We start from the raw sequence: 16,014 nt of genomic DNA, 5'->3' as shown, positions 1-16,014 counted from the left end.
TTCAGAATTCAAATGTCAGTGGCAAGGGAGCAGTATAGGAGTGATCTTGAAAGTTGGAAGGTTGTAAACAGGGCAAAAGAAACTCTTAGGACTACACTCAGATTCTGTTGTGAGTGTCTAGTCTGGTAGTTATCTATTAATAATATCTATCACTGAGCAGCCAAGAACAGCTGAGCTGCAATCCAAGCCCAGGCAAGGTGGATTAGGTGAGGGAGGAGATGTGATGCACTGGAGCTGCAATACACTGAACCTTTGTTAGCATCAAGTCCGAGAGGACCAGCAGAGCCCACTGGGCTGCCTGATAACCTTGGACCACCTGCTTACAACCTTGTTTTGTCAAGTCCTCCCAGTTCACTACCCTGGTCCTGAACATGAAGTCTATGGAAATGGCATGTTAACACTGGTATGTTCCAGACCTTTTGGGGTAATAACACAGGAATGGTCATAAAACATCACACCACCCACCCCGGTAGCTGCAATATCCACTTGGATATCCAGTTCTGGAAGCTACATTCATGCTCTAGGCAAATCCGCATTAACGTACCTCAAAGCACCACCACACACTTGTCTGAAGATTTAAGACATCACAGGTAGACAAACAAGTGCTGTGTTGTCACAAACTACTTGAATAAGACTGCCAGATCTCGTATCCCATCAATTCCTTGGCATATTTTCCTAAAAATTAACTAGAAATGTGCTACATTTACCATAATTTTAAAATAGTGCGTTTTAATCTGCATTTAAAAAAATGCTGCAATTCAAAACTAACACACAGCAGAACACAAATTATCATTGGAGTGTTTTAAAAGTTCTGTCTTACTGTAGGATGAGAAAAGAAAAAGTGCTGTTATAAAAGTGAAGCTTTCTTTCCTAAACCAGATCAAACACAAAGACACTGTGAGAAGAACCATTGCAGGAATACCTGCAAAGTGGCAGATCTTAAGAAGGCAGCTTCTGCTTAATCATTCACAGCTCATGTGTCACCATTAATTCAGATCTCATTCCTGATTAAGACCCAGCACAGGTAGAGTTACATTTTCGCAGCATAACCACCTGCTTTATGTGTCCCAAGTGTTAACCGAGCAAGAGAACTGCTGCAGGCCCAGAGAGAGGGGTTACAGGTGAAACAAAACCTTGGGAGAGAAGTTTAGACCAATACTAACTTGGCATTAGCCTTATTATTCCTGGATTACTAATAAACTTGGACAGGCAGTGAAAACAGCCCAGCATCCTCCTCCCAAGCTGTGGTAGAAACTCAGATAACAGTGAAATGGGATCGTCTTAGTAAGGCTAATACTAAAATGGTCATGATGTTCTTAACTCTGTCAAGTATAACAAAGGTGTTTAATCTTCTAAGAGGAAGTCATTGCCTAGACTTTGCAGGTTTTTGTTTTAATTTCAACTAATAGTATTTTCCATTTCACCATCACGCAGAAGCTCCTGAATTCAAAAAATAAACTCATGGTATGGTCTTCCAGTTGTTTTTAGGAAAGAGGCTGAGTAAAGAAATAGCACTAATAGGAAATGTAATTTCATACACTTCTGAATGTGAAAAAGGAACATTATCATTATATAAATCTGACTGTCTACAGAGAAAGGCTGGGAATCTATTCCCAAGTTCTGTGCATTCAGATACAGGGTAAAATAAAAGCTTGTCTTAAAACAGGAGGCTCTCCTAAAGAGCCCAAACACACTCCTACCATACTGCCTTAAAACTTAAGTTCTAATTCAACACATGAAACAGAAAAATCACTCTTCCTTTTACACAGCTCCCATGTTTCAAATTATATTTCATATGAACTCTTAGACCTTGCCCTCTGCCATTAGATAAATTAAGACATTTGGTGTCATAATACAGTAACAAGTCGTAACAAAAAAAGCATTAGCTTCAGTTTAATTTGACTCTCAATAATGAATTTGAACAGAACTGAAAAATCACATTAGTCTGTTTCTGACGGTCAAAGACACGAGCCTCTGACTTTTATGTCATATAAAATACTGAAAATCATTTTCTTACCGTGCTCCAATGACATCAAAGAGATGCTGCCAGCGATCATTGATTTTGTTGAGTTTATCATCTATTTCTGCAACTCTGCTCTTGTTGCTAGCCTTGATTAGCTGATCGCCCATTTGTTTCAAGTGAAGCTTATTTTCACTGAACAGGTTTATTTCTTCCATGCAATCCTGATAAATATACACAAACATTGCTTAATTCCTGAGTAAAACAAAACAAAACAACAAAACCAAAACAAAATTATCTCTTTCTTTTCCCACGTCTGTGATTGAAGTCAGGTTTGGGTTGCAATGGCTGAGGTTTCTACATTAGCATGTAGAACTCTCTCACTTGAACCAAACCAAAACAAAACAAAACCCTCAATGGAAAGGCACTCTCACAACGAAGTCACTATGAAAAAATAAGCAGCTTAAAGACCCTCAAGTGCCAGGAATAAGTACTCCTAAAACCAGCAGTTCGATGTTCTAAATTTGCCTCTGCTTTCCTGATTTAACATAATTTTTCAATCAAGCTACCTCAAAAGAATCCAAATTCATGTCTATGATGGCTTTATTTTGTTGGTTTTCTTATCCAGAGATCTGTATTAGACACCGAGACCTTTAAGCCATGAGATGGAACACTGCAGCAAAATAATGGTCCTATTTAAAATGAAGTTAATACAAAAGCATTAGAAAGCACTAACTGCATTGACTACCAAGGAGAAGGGGCAGAATTAGGTTTTATTTTTCGGTTGCGGTAACTTCTTGTTTGCCTGGCATGAGGCCCACCCATCATTTAATCTTCTCTTTGCTCTCTTACTACAGGTTCTCCAGCTGGTGATGGAGGTGGAGGTGGTGAGAGCAGCGAGTGGCTTCCAGGACACCACTGATCCCAGCGGGGAAAGTTCTGAGCAGTGCTGGATGTGCACGTGTGCCCCACAACCCCGACCCCCCTCCACCGCAACTCACACATCACACTCCATGCCTAAATGCAGCCAGGTGGCATTTCTGGTTTGCGTTATAGAATAGAATAATAGAATAATTGTGATTAGAAGAGACCCTCAAGATCATCAAGTCCAACCATAACTTGGCACTAAACCACGTCCCTAAGAAACTCCTCTCGCATCTTTTAAACACCTCCAGGGATGGTGACTCCACCATTTCCCTGGGCAGACTGTTTCAATGCTTGACAACCCTTTTGTGAAGAAATTTCTCATAATATTCAATCTAAACCTCCTCTGGTGCAAGTTGAGGCCATTTCCTTTTGTCCTATGACTTGCTACTTGAGAGAAGAGACCAAGACCCTCCATGCTCCAACCCCCTTTCAGGTAGTTGCAGACAGCAATAAGGTCTCCCCTGACCCCCGTTTCTCCAGGCTGAACAGCCCCAGTTCCCTCAACCGCTCCTCATAAAACTGGTTCTCTAGACTCCTCACCAGCTTCATTGCCTTATGCTCCAAGTCTGAACACCAAGTAGAAGAACACGAGCTGAGGCTAAAAAAGCTCATCTTCTCACAAAAGCCTGTACTTGCTGTTTTTATATCACATATCGCTTCTAAGAGGCAAGGAAGAAATGAGGAATGGCATCTCTATAACGAGCTATCAGGCTGCAATTGAAGAAAAGTGGCGTTACTACTTACCTTCTGCAATTTGTCTATCATGTCTTCAATGCTAACATCCGCAGTCTGTAACACTTTGCTTTCCATTTGGACCAGCCAGGAGCACAGCTCCTTATTCTTTTCATTGAACACAATCCAGGCGTTGAGCCTGTCCTCGATCTCCTGCTTCCGCAGAGACACCTATGGATAAGCACACACGTTAACTGCTGGCAACATCTTCCTCAGGAAGGAAACCAGCAATTATGAGCCCTTTAATTTCTAGTCTGTGTTTGATCATCTTCCATTTCACAGGAGAACTTAATAAATATCTCTAGCTCTCTTTTCAAAGCCAGCAAGCAGACTGTTACTATTTTGGATAGCAGGGCCAAAAGTTGACTAGCAAACACCAGATTCTCTCCCTCAGAAGCATTAAACTGAGAGCTTTATAAATAATGAGCTTATATAACAATTTAAATATTACTCAGTGAAAACCTGAAAATGCCAAACAAAGAAGGAATATAAAATATATAACTACTACATACTGTTCAGTACAGCCTCATATATAACACAAGAGAAATAACACATAGGTAAGTTCTTATTTTTCTGCAACTGTAAGAGAAACTTTGCAACTACTGACTGCAATTACTTTATCTCTATATCTCTTTACTTTCCATTTGTTCACCAGTTCTTGGAGAACTTCCAAAAAAAAAAATCAGTATCCAGAATCTATCCTTTTTATTGAAAACTATGGATTTTTCCCTCAAAATTACATTTGCCAGGACAGATAAACAAATTATCCAGACAAGGAAATTACAGTCTGATGCTGCCTGATCCAGCAAAGCTAATACCACTGCTCCAGCATGACATAAAGAAGCAAGGTCACTCTTCTACTAGCTAACAGTATTTATTTCTAGCCTAGGGATCATATATGTGTATTCGTATTCATTTGTCTACTTTGATGGATTTCTGTGCTAAGATATATGGGACAGAAGAAGTGAAAAAGGGTACAAGTTCTACTAAAACAAACCAAGACAAACAACTAATCCCTCAGCAATAAACGTTGTGTAAAGAAGACTGAGCACAACATTTTTCTTGCCTCTAAACATCACCCCAGGGCAGGACACATTCCCTCTTCACATCTAACATGCACCTTATATAGTATATGACTCTTCAAAATGCCATTACAGATCTTCCTAGATTAATCTCTAATACTATTTTTTACCTTAGAGTGAAGTTTAAGTGTGTAGTGCAGAAGCAAAACCAGCTCCACCTAACACCAAGATCAAAATAGGAGGCACCAAGTGATCTCCCACTATATTGCTTTTGTCCTTTAAAATTCTGATTATTTCTTTTTTGAGGAGGGAATGGGAAGGTGAAAGTGATTTCTAAATCTTTCATGCTGATCTAAGCAAAGAGATGAGGCCGAAAGCACTGTCTTGGGACACACGGAAACAATCTCTGAAGTTCTCACTGGGAAGAAGTCTTCTGGGGACCACAGGGACCTCAGAAAGCCTCCTTACGAGGGCTCTGCTCTGGGATGCTCCTTCCCACTCTCAGCCTCAGAGCTAAGAGGGCAAATCTCTCACCTTTCCTCCACCACTTGCAGCATCTCCCATGTGCAGAGGCGAGTTAACTTGGTCCATGGAAGAAGAGACTATGCACATCAGCAAAACCATTGTTAAACCCTGCAATGACCCTGACTCCCTTTTTGTGTGGTAAGCACGGGTCAAGGCAGGATTTTAGGAGCAGGAAGCAACTTTGAGCTGGCTAAGCAATACATATCAGGGGTAAAACAGGAAATGAGCCAAAAATTCCCAGACAAGCTTCTAGGAACATGAGCTCTTCAAGCCTTGCTTTGAGCATTTTCTCCTCAGCCCAGCTGCCCCAGTACCAGCTCCAGTTCTGCATCCCCAGCATGATGCAGGAGCAATCTGGCCATTCCCATGGGAGGCTGAAAATACATCAAGGCCCAGGCATCCAACCCCTTCGTTAGGACAGGACACTCACTGATGTGAATAGTTAAATGTTTGACCTACATGTACCTTGCATGGGCAGCTATATAACGCTAATCCCTTGAGCGCATCTGCTCTCTCAGTGTGTTTGTGTCCCTGCCCCGGCCGGCGCAGGCATCTGGCTGCCCCGCTCCCGTGGCCGTGACAGCTGCAGCCGCCTCTCGCTCTCAAAGGCTTTCACCTCTCCGCATTTATACAGCAGATTTCTTTTCACACAATACAGTCCTCTAATTTGCTAGCCAAAACAAAGCAGTTGTGCCAGCAGCAGAACGGATAAAATTCTGCTTTCCTACCCCGGTGCCCAGGGCTGAGCATCCCTGCGGGCTCTCCGGAGACTCATTAGGGCTGTGTAAACATTTCAGTACAGATTCCTCCCGCTACACATTTTTGTGTGCCTAACCCAGTCACATTAACGGCACCCCTTCCTTCTCCCTCAGATAAACTAACCTAAACGCTGTCCCCTCAGGAAATTAAAATAGAAATTTTGAATACAATCTTGAATACAAATTACTATGGGAAATTGCTACTTGGATAGACTGTAGTGGGGTACATGCAAAAGATAGCTTAATTTTCTGGGCTGTTCACAACAGTTCAAACAGCAGGCATCAGCAGTTCACCAGAAAAGGAAAAACAAAGTTCTCTCATTTATAGGCTTAACTACAGATTTCAATTAGGAAAATGCTTCAGGCATTCTGATTTTAAAATAATGGCCTATATTTCTCAGGAGGGGGAAGAGTGTCTCTGGAACTATTTTCAGAGTTCAGAAACAATACAGAGAAAACACTGGTTGTATATTAACTATTCAGTTTAAGGCAAATATATTAAATTCTTCTTTCATGTTGCAATGCAAAAAAAATAAACCCAAATAACTATTTCATCACACCAAAGTTTGTGAAATAAGCGTAGCTGTTCGTTACTCTGGCAATATTCCCACCAGGATTGCTTTACCTTTGCCTGAGTAAGGGTTAGGCACAAAATACTAACTCGCTTCAATACTTCTTTACAAAATGTAAAAGAAAAGCTATTGACTTGTGAGTAAGGAGAGACAAGAGTTTGGCTTGCAGGCATACAGAGCCATCCAGAGTAACTTAAGACCCCCAAGTATTTGACTTCTTCCAATCCTGTTAACAGGGCAAAGTAAACACACATTCAATCTGCATAATAACATAATGAATCAAGTTCATGTGACTTTGCTGGTAAATGTTCCCCAGCAATCTTACAGGCAGCACTAAATCAAGTGGAATATTGCAAGAAGCCACAAAGAATGCAAATGTTTCAAAGTATTTTACTGCTATGGAAAAGTCAGTTCTTAATGTGTTTAAACCCAAGAAGTCAGTAGTTAAACACATTTAAGTTTTCTTTATCAACTCTGCTGGCACGTTTTTAACATCATATTGCAAAGACCTCCCCCTTTCCTTCCCTGCTTCGTGCCCTCGGGCAATTCCCGTGTTTATCCCTCTCTCCCCCTCCTTCCCTTTGGCAGCCCAGAACAAAGCCACCTATTTTAGTAAACAGCTGCATTTTTGCTCTGTGCAGTTCAGGCACTCACTAGTTAAAAAGGTTTTGGTTGCGTGGGTTTGTTTGTGGGGGTTTTTTGCCTTTTTTTTTTTTAAATCTCATCAGTCTGTTTCCAGGAAACAAAGGACAAACTTCACCCCTGGCCAGCTGCACCAGGAGAACCCCCCACCCAAGGCTGCAAGAGTGAGCCTGCTGACCCCCTCCTCGTTTTCTGTTCCATGAACACCTCATTATAAAGCCCCAGAGGATGCGGAACACTTACCCGCAAGCAGAGCTCTTCCCACTGCCTGTGCAAATGTTCAACTTGCTCCTTGAGCACCATCACGTCCTCGCTGAGGATGCAGTGAGCCAGCTCCACCTTAATGGCCCGCAGCTCCTTCATGTTGTGGGCCCAGTCCGCCAGCGACTGCTCCAGCTCCTGCATGGAAGCGCACCCAGCACAAGCCTTGGCACTAAGCTCTGCTTTCCAAACCTGCTGCTTAATCCCCTGCCTGGGCGGTGGGGGAGGAGGGGAATGTGCAGCAGCCTGTGCAGCGCTCCCCGGCTGGACTGGATGGGGTCCCCCCTGAAATCTGGCTCAGTGCCCAACTGGGAGCCCACTGGAGCCCAGAGCTGAGCTGCTTCTCATCAACTGGGGCAGCAGGAACCTCTGAAAGGGCCGAAAGGCTGCCTGACCCCCTGCAGCTCCCCACGCTCCAGGGCAGCGTTTGGAGTTTCACATCCAGGAAGGAACATGCCCACTTCTTTTTTTTTTTTTTAATTATTATTTTGGTCAGGTTGTTTTCCACCTCCATTTGTTGCAATCTCAGGTTATTTACTTAAAAGCTAAAAAAAGAAAATTTGTTCCCCTCTCTAATGAATTATTTCACAGGCGCTTCATTAGATTTCTCAGGAACCTGGAGCTTTTAAACTGCTCATTCACATAAACACATTCTCTCCTGCTTCATGCCCTCAAACCCCCTTTTCCTTTATAACAAGGTCATGCATTTTCCCGATCAGTGTTAAAATTGTCATGTAAAAAGCAGAGACACCACTGCACACACTGGGAAACAGGATATTCCACACAAGGTACTATATGTCCCATTTTGCAAGGTGGTTGCTGGGCAGTGTCATTGGTTCTTCTAACAAAAAAAAGCACCCTCTTCCAGAGCAACCAATTTGTCTCATTTTAAAGGGAAAAAAATTGTATTTGCATCAGAAATGTGTTGAGTCTAAACCCTGCGCATTGTCACAGGTCTTTTGATCCAGTCACTTATCTAAATCATAAAAAAAAATCTGGAGGAAAAAAAACCCAAACAAACCTGAGACTAAAATTCACCTGAGCTCCAAACAAATTACGCCCCATACATGTGCACACATGCATTTATATATCCTAACAACAGTCAAATCCCTGCAATAATGTAGCTAATGACGGACCCTGACACCTCTGTGGCTGAATTTCTCTTACTGGAATAAGAGGCAGGAGCTGTGTGCTGCCATCTCACAAATAATCCAGGGCTACAGCAAGGCCGCTGTCGTGGGAAAGGCAGCCAGCACTCACAAAGAAGATTTCAGACAGCTGATAATGAGTTCAAAGCCTTGGCTTGTTAATAAGCTTATTTGTTCCCACTACATAGGTCAACAATTCACTTCATAAAGGGATGATGAAAGACTGACCAGTCCAGACAGTATGTCTCCTATCCATTGGAGCTGCTTTCCTTGCCATTTAATTTTCCTAGTGCACTATGGGCTGCAAGGGCTTTTGCCACTCCCTTACTCTTAATTTTCCTTCTCTTTAATTATTCTCAGATCCTGCAGGTGTGCACGGTGCTTTGCAGACTCATAAGGTCTCTTGCCTGAGGAGATCCCAGTCCAAAATGGACTGGAAAACAAAAAGCCATTCAGCCATTAGGACAGCAGCCAACTGAGCTGAGACCAGGGAGATTTTTCCTGCTTGTTTGAGGAACTACTTCTTTTAGAAGTTCGGACTGTGAAAAGGGAGCAGAAGCAGGAAAGAGAATCCAAAACACAAGTACTCCTTGTAATCTTCTTGGTTGGCTGGACTTTGACAACTGGCAGCAATCAGGATGGTATAAAGCAGAGAAGTTCAGTGTCACTGAAGGGCAGGTAAGTGGGAAAACTGATTTTAAAGGGATCAGGTGTTGTGCAAAGACTACATCTATTTAAATACAGTATGGCTGTTCAATACCTTAATGTGCTCCTTGGCTTTGTAGAGCTCTTCATGTTCAACTGGAAGTGGATCTTTTACTTTCTCCTTCAGCTCTTGCAGTCTGCTTTTTAATTCCTTGGTTTGCTTTTCACAGCAGTCCCAACTCTGCTCAAGGAGACGCAAGAAAGTTATAAAAGGTTAAGATACTTTATAATGACATATTGAACCATATGGATATGTTACAAAATAGCCTCTTCAACCCACAAAAAGAAATAATCAAGTGCTCTGGTTATTTGGATTTTCTTTTTGATACATAGTACCCCCCACAAGAATTCGGTGTATGGATTTATCGAAGAACCCTCTCTTGTATTTAAGGTTTGCCTTGCAGAGCATTTCTGCTCATTTTGTTTTCTCCAACATGAGAAGCTTTAAGCATAGTTTTTGTGCTGGGGATTGTATCAATGACAGTGTTGAATTTTAAGACACGCTGTCTAGCCATGAAAGCAAATTCATTCCTCTAAGGAAATAAATATAGCCTCCCCTTTTTTTTAGACGTGCAACAACAGGAGGAGCAACAAATCATGTTAACTCCTTCTAAGCTAAATTTTAGCTCCCGAAGCAGGAGAGGGGCTCCACGCCATGGGGAGCATGAGGACAATCAGAGTGGGAACATCCATTGTAGCAACAACTGGATGCCAGCCCCACTTTCCTTTGGAGAAACTGGGGACCACAGTTTGAGCTTCCCACATGCCCTGATGGCAGATGACAGGCACTTCCCTCCAAGCCCCCTGCAGCGAGCAGCAGCTCAGCATTTGCCTTGTTGGTACAGAGCTCAGCACTGGGAACGGCGGGGCAGGGAAGCTCTGTAGACCCAATGCCAGAGAAGCAGGTGCTGCTGCTCCCTGAAGGCATCATCTACCTGGACAGTGCTGCTGAGCTGCATCTTCTTCTTCTCCAGCTGGGCCTGGGTGTCCCCCCAGCTCTGCTGTAACTGGCTGAGCTCCTCCTGGAGAAAAGCGCTGGTCTTGGGATCGGAGACAGTGCGTAACTTCTCTCCGACATCAATGATTAAGGAGTACATGGTTTGCCACCTCTGAAAAATCACTGCCTTACTCTTTAAAAGAAAAAAAAAAAAAGTTTAAGTTGTTCTTAGCAAGTTTCAGAAGCACACTCTTAGCATTTCACTGGGAAAGAAGTGAAAATTCACAAAGGGAGTTACAAGGCACTAGTTTGTTCACATTTATGAAAGAGTCATGAATAGATCTATCTGCTTTTTAGATTTCAGAGAAATCTCATCTTCTGATCTATATAACTCTACAGTGGCTTTTCACAGACTGAATCCATAGAGTCAAAGTGCAGCAGTTACAAAAAGATGGAAATTCAGTTGTCTGAGTTATTCTGAATCAAAAAAAATCAAATTCTGTTAGCACCTCTAGCATCAACAACTAAGACAAATCTTGCAGAGATAACAGCTCTGTTAATTATGACATACTCCAAGTGAAGTAAGCCATCAGTAATAATTTGCCTACAACACAAACCGGTCTACAACAAAGGCAGATATGATCATTGTTTCTTTCTGTAAAACAACAGCAGGAGGGAAGGGCAACTTGGAGTAGGAGGGAGAAGACTTTCTGGCTTTTCACACTAAGGAACATCATGAGCACTAACTTAAAATCTACTGAAAATCATCTTTACACAGCAGGTAAAAATAAAGATGAAAGAAACTGGGCAAGCGTCAGATAGAATACTGATAATGTGTTAATCCATCAACATTAGGTGTGTGGGAACACAATAAATCTTGGACCATGTGAACAATGTTCAATAACGTATTTTTAAAGGTTTTAGATCGCCTTAAGCAACCTTCAAGTTCACTGTTTGCTTTTGCTTTCTTATAGAACGAAAAGGTGCATAATTAATTGGAAAACTAAGATACCTAAAATTAACAAAGGAAAATCTTTTTTTCCACTGCAGTAAAATGCAGAACTCGCTGCCCTGAAGAACTGCTGCCCAGCTCTGTGTGTCCTTGAGTGGTGGCTCCAAGGACAGACCCCCTTGCAAATGCTTTATTATCGTCTCTCCTGGCACCTTCTGCCCATCCCTGTGCATGCAGGACCCAAGTGGCCCGTCTTGCCACATCTGCGCCGGTTTCCTTCAGGCAAACTGCGAGTCCTGCATTCAGCAGCCACGGCGATACGGTGCACACAGACCCAGAGGTACCTGCTGACCAGGGCTCCTGCTGAATGTCCCTGGCACCCTGCAATTCCATGTTCACTTCAGTGGTATTTTTAAAGCATACAAGGCCACTAAATGACAATGTTGACCGGGAAGTTACCGACTATAATAAACTTTCCACAATGTCACTTGTTTTCTCATTTTCTCACCTGTGCTCAGCTTTAAGAGAAAGTGTCAGCAATTTTTTTTTCCCCCAGAAGCATGTGATTTTAAAGCTTTTGACCTTACTGGACAAAACTTGTTTCTGTCTGAGAAAAAATGAAGACTTTAGATTTATGAAAAATAAACAACAGTACCTTGAAATCATGAATTAGATTTCTAAGCTGGTAAAGGCTGTAGCAGTCCTGGCTCTTCACAGGTGCGAGGAAGCTGTTTGTATCAGCAAGAAATCTGCTAAGACTCCGCAGGGAACTCCTGAAGAGCTGCCATTGACTCACAAGTCCATCGATATCTTTCTTCCTCTGCTGAACCATCCGGATAACATTCTGCCACTGCTCTTTCAGCAATGTGAGCTTGGAAATAAACTCTGTTCTGAAGATGACAAGTGTTGAGTGTTAATATATTTTGACCTCGAGGCTATATTTTACAATAATTGTGATGGATTTCCATTTGCAATATTGTGCTTCAATTACAACACCCAACTACACAAAAAGCCCTATGCAGCTTTAAGCTCAGCCCTTCTCTCTGTATTCCATCTTTTAAGCAATCAAAAAAACACTTTTACATGACACGAGAATGGATAATGCTGCGTCTTTCTTGCTGTTGTGGTAGAGCAGCGTATATAGTACAGCAATCACAGAAACAATATGCACTAAACATTTATCTGAAGAAGAAGGTCGTCGATGCAAGTGAGACAAGATCTCAGATTCTCTGCAAAATTGATCTGTGCTTTTAACATCATTGTATACTACAGCAGTGGGACCTAACTGCAAAGTGAAAAGGCTCTGTGTTGTTATTGAACCCATTCAAGCAGTTTTTGGCCCCTCCTACGACATGGTTGGGTGATCCAGCAGATCTAGCTGGAGTGGTTACACCAACTCTGGCAGAGAGGGGTAATGTGCTTGCAGCACAAGCGCCTGAGGCAGTTGAACCTCTGCTCACAAATATTGCTGCTTCTCACTCTACATGATTAAGAGAAAAGTATAAGATGATACTGATAAAGAACAGGTTTAGCTCCCATATGTTTTGTGTGGCCAATGACTCAATGGCCTGTTGTGTGTGCCAGGGGCAACATGAACAGTCTCACACCTCTGCAGTTTAAAAAGTAGAGAGATCTAGGAAGAGAGAAAAGATTCTTCATATGCGTATTCTGTATTACCCTCTGTAAGAGGGTGGCTTCTCTGTCGCAGTTACGGTTTCCACAACTGCAGGGTAGCAGTAGACATGAAGGCCTCCTGTTCAGGAGCAATTACTTTTGTTCGGTAGAGCATCCAGTTACTATCCAAAATGCAGTCTGGCCAGAACATCTGTGTTTCTTTCTCATTGCACCTCCTCACACTTTTGCAAAATGTGCCAGAGGGTTATTTAAAGAGTGAACCCAGTCAAGAATTCAGGTTTATGTCCTCATGACAGCAAAGATTCATACCATCTCCAAATAAGGGAGCATATGCACTGAATTATCAGGATCTTAGGGAGAAAAACAAATAATTACCTTTTCTCTGCTTCTCCGGTTTCCAAGGAGAGTAGAACTTTTGCTATGATAGAATTAAATGTCTGCTGATTTATGGAAATTTCAGTTTGCAGCATCTGAAAATACCATGAGAAGAAAAGTTTTAACTATTCACTGAGCAACTTTTGCTATGAAAGCTGGTTCTGCTCCTCTCAAGTGACAGCTTTTATTTAGTTTTAAATACTGAAAGCTCTATTATTTTCAAGTGCTAGTGTCAAATACATTCTAAAAGATTCCATACTTTTTGGATACCAGGAGGAACTTGCACATATGTGATAGCAGAACCCACCAGGAGCTGTATGTTGCAGGTAATCTGAAGCCTGAAGTTTGCTGGACTCATTCATGAGAAACAAAATCTAGACAGAAACCCATTGGAAAGGTATAAAGTAGCTACACATAAGGGTGAATTTACTCTATCACAAAGAGCAGAAGTTAATTCTATAAATAATTTCATTGCAACGAATGGAGAGGTCTAACTAAATGAGAGAAAATAACTTTCTGTGGACTCTAATGAATATCACTGACGTGCAGGGACTTAACGCCCTGTGGAATTGGCAGCAATACCTCAGGTAGTGTGAAGCTCTGGTCCACTGCAGCAGCACAAAGCTCACCCTAACAGATGTTTAGCATTTACCATTTGATTTTTTTTTCTGTATTTTGGTTGGTTTTCCATCCTCCCACCACTAGGACAAAGTCTACAGAGAGACACTTTGCTTAGAATTGCATCCACATGCTACTGCTCGCATGCAACGTGCCTTCTCCTCTGAAAGGATGCTGTCATGCGTGTGTGAAGCACTGTCTCTAACAAATAGCAAGAGTTTGGAAAAATACCAGTGAAACAGATTTCCACCAAAATTTAACAACTGGTCAAAATTGAAATATGCTGTGAAAATGTTTTGTTTTAAATTCCTTTCTTTTAGAAACTGGTAAGGTTCCTGCCAGATCACCAGCAAACTGCCCAGCTAGTTGCCACATCTTCAGGCGAGTTGCCACAGGTGAGTAACCTCAGGGTTGGAGAAATCCAGAACTTCCATGACACAACACTTGAGGACGAGCTCCTAAAGGTTTGATCCCTGCAAAAAGGGATCCATCCATTTTGGAAGAGGATTTCACATTTCACAGTTTTCCTCTGAATAAGTACAAGGCTGCATTTCAAGAGTGAAATGCTCTGGAAAACTCTGCCCAGATCTACTTTCAAAAGGCATGGTATTTTCTAGAGATTTCCCTCCACCTTCATCACTCAAGAAGATGCTTCAATTTTTAGAGTTAGCTTTACCTCATATATTCTCTGTTGCTCCTGCAGTTCTTCAAACCGTCCTGGAATATTTGTTTTTAAGGCTTCCTTCATTTTTTCTAAGAATTTCATCCAGTTTTCACATTTCTGAAAGAATTTCTTTTCATCATTTTGATCTCCCTCAAGTATACTGTAAAACAAAAGAAGTCATCAGATACTGTTGTGTTGGTGCTTGTTTTTCTGGGTATGTTTGCATATGGTCTAAAGTGGTGGTTAGTAATACTAACATAACAAGGTTTTGCTTGGCACTTTGCTACCTTCTTCCCCTGTGAACATCCAGTTTTTTCTTCAAGTGACTTGGAATACAAATAGCCACTGAATAACCTGGAGTAAATTGAAAGGGCAGGAATTCAACTTGGAAACCCCCTAAGAAAGCTGAGAACAGACTGAAAGACTTCCCGTGCTCTAATTTGGTTTGGATTTTCCTCACAGAAAAGGCAATGGTTATAGTGGTATTTGGTTTGCATTGCAGACCTGCAGTGTTCCAGAGCAGCTGCTGTTTTCTGACTCCACTGCCGAGTCAGGCTCTGCATTTTCTTCAGGGTGAAGTCACTGAGTGGCAGTTTAATGCTTGCTTCATTCAAACTCTCTATGCTGGGAGAAAGTGCAGCAAGCTCCAGTGTGTGATTCTGGAAGTAAAAGAAAAAAATGCAAAAAATTTACAGCCTTTCTTTCCTTTCAAAGCAATAAAGAAGCCTCTTCTGTAGGAAGCATCTGAATGTTATACATCCAAAATGCTAACCCAAAAAACCCCAACACTTCTCTGCTAACTTCAAAGAATATAGGAAACAAAAAAGTCACAATTCCCTTACACAGGGCCTAATTTTCCAACAGTACTGAACAGATACTCAAGAGCTGGTATGTGCAGATTTACTTTGTACCTTATGTTGAGGGAAACAGGGCAGCTCCAGAGCAAAGCTGGGGAAAAAGATCTCCCATCAAGCCCAACAGGGCAGCTCCAGAGCAAAGCTGGGGAAGAAGATCTCCCATCAAGCCCAGATCTACGTGAGCTTCCTCCCCGCCCAGGCAGACATTTGGCCTGCTATGCACACCTAGAGTTTTTATGAAGTTAAATAATCGCTTTTTGTGTTTTGGATGAGATTATAGTTACTCTGGTGGAAGCGCTATAACTATGATACTTAGGACAGAAATTGTTTGAAATAGGCGAGAGCTGGTATCCTACAGACACTTAAATCCTGAGTATGTATCTTGTTGTACTTGGGAATTCAAACATACCAAGAGCAATTCCGAGTTGTCTGTTTCTCCCTCTAGACAGAGACTATCGAAGGTGTCTGTGCAATTCTTGACATGACCCTCCAGCGTTTCCAGGCACTTCTTGAAATCCTCCAGTTGTGAAAGATTGAACTAGAGTGAATATTGCATATTTACATTAATTATGATTTATTATTCAGCCATATATATGTCCAATATACAAAGAAAAAGAACAGTAAGGGGTTATCATCAGGAAAACAAACAGACAAATCCAAATTCCAATGTATCCATAACTCAGCAATTGAACTTTTTTAGTTTGTGGACTGGTTAAGGGGAGAA

General features: G+C 41.8%; 1 protein-coding gene across 1 annotated transcript in view; it reads right to left on the bottom strand.

Moving 5' to 3' along the window:
* Positions 1–16,014, bottom strand: part of SYNE2 (spectrin repeat containing nuclear envelope protein 2) — a gene marked incomplete at both ends in the record, with an annotated part of 173,278 nt that overhangs the window by 29,759 nt on the left and 127,505 nt on the right. Inside the window, 10 exons of the mRNA XM_080344595.1 lie at positions 2,018–2,184; positions 3,632–3,790; positions 7,382–7,537; positions 9,308–9,433; positions 10,188–10,382; positions 11,797–12,031; positions 13,152–13,246; positions 14,446–14,593; positions 14,938–15,092; positions 15,700–15,828. Of these exons, the coding sequence (XP_080200721.1) occupies positions 2,018–2,184; positions 3,632–3,790; positions 7,382–7,537; positions 9,308–9,433; positions 10,188–10,382; positions 11,797–12,031; positions 13,152–13,246; positions 14,446–14,593; positions 14,938–15,092; positions 15,700–15,828 (1,565 nt within the window). The remainder of the gene's footprint in view (positions 1–2,017; positions 2,185–3,631; positions 3,791–7,381; positions 7,538–9,307; positions 9,434–10,187; positions 10,383–11,796; positions 12,032–13,151; positions 13,247–14,445; positions 14,594–14,937; positions 15,093–15,699; positions 15,829–16,014) is intronic.

Source organism: Nesoenas mayeri, assembly GCF_963082525.1.
Source record: "Nesoenas mayeri genome assembly, chromosome: 5".
Taxonomy (NCBI): domain Eukaryota; kingdom Metazoa; phylum Chordata; class Aves; order Columbiformes; family Columbidae; genus Nesoenas; species Nesoenas mayeri.
Note: the sequence above shows the minus strand (reverse complement) of the source record. Positions and strands in the feature narration are given on the sequence as shown.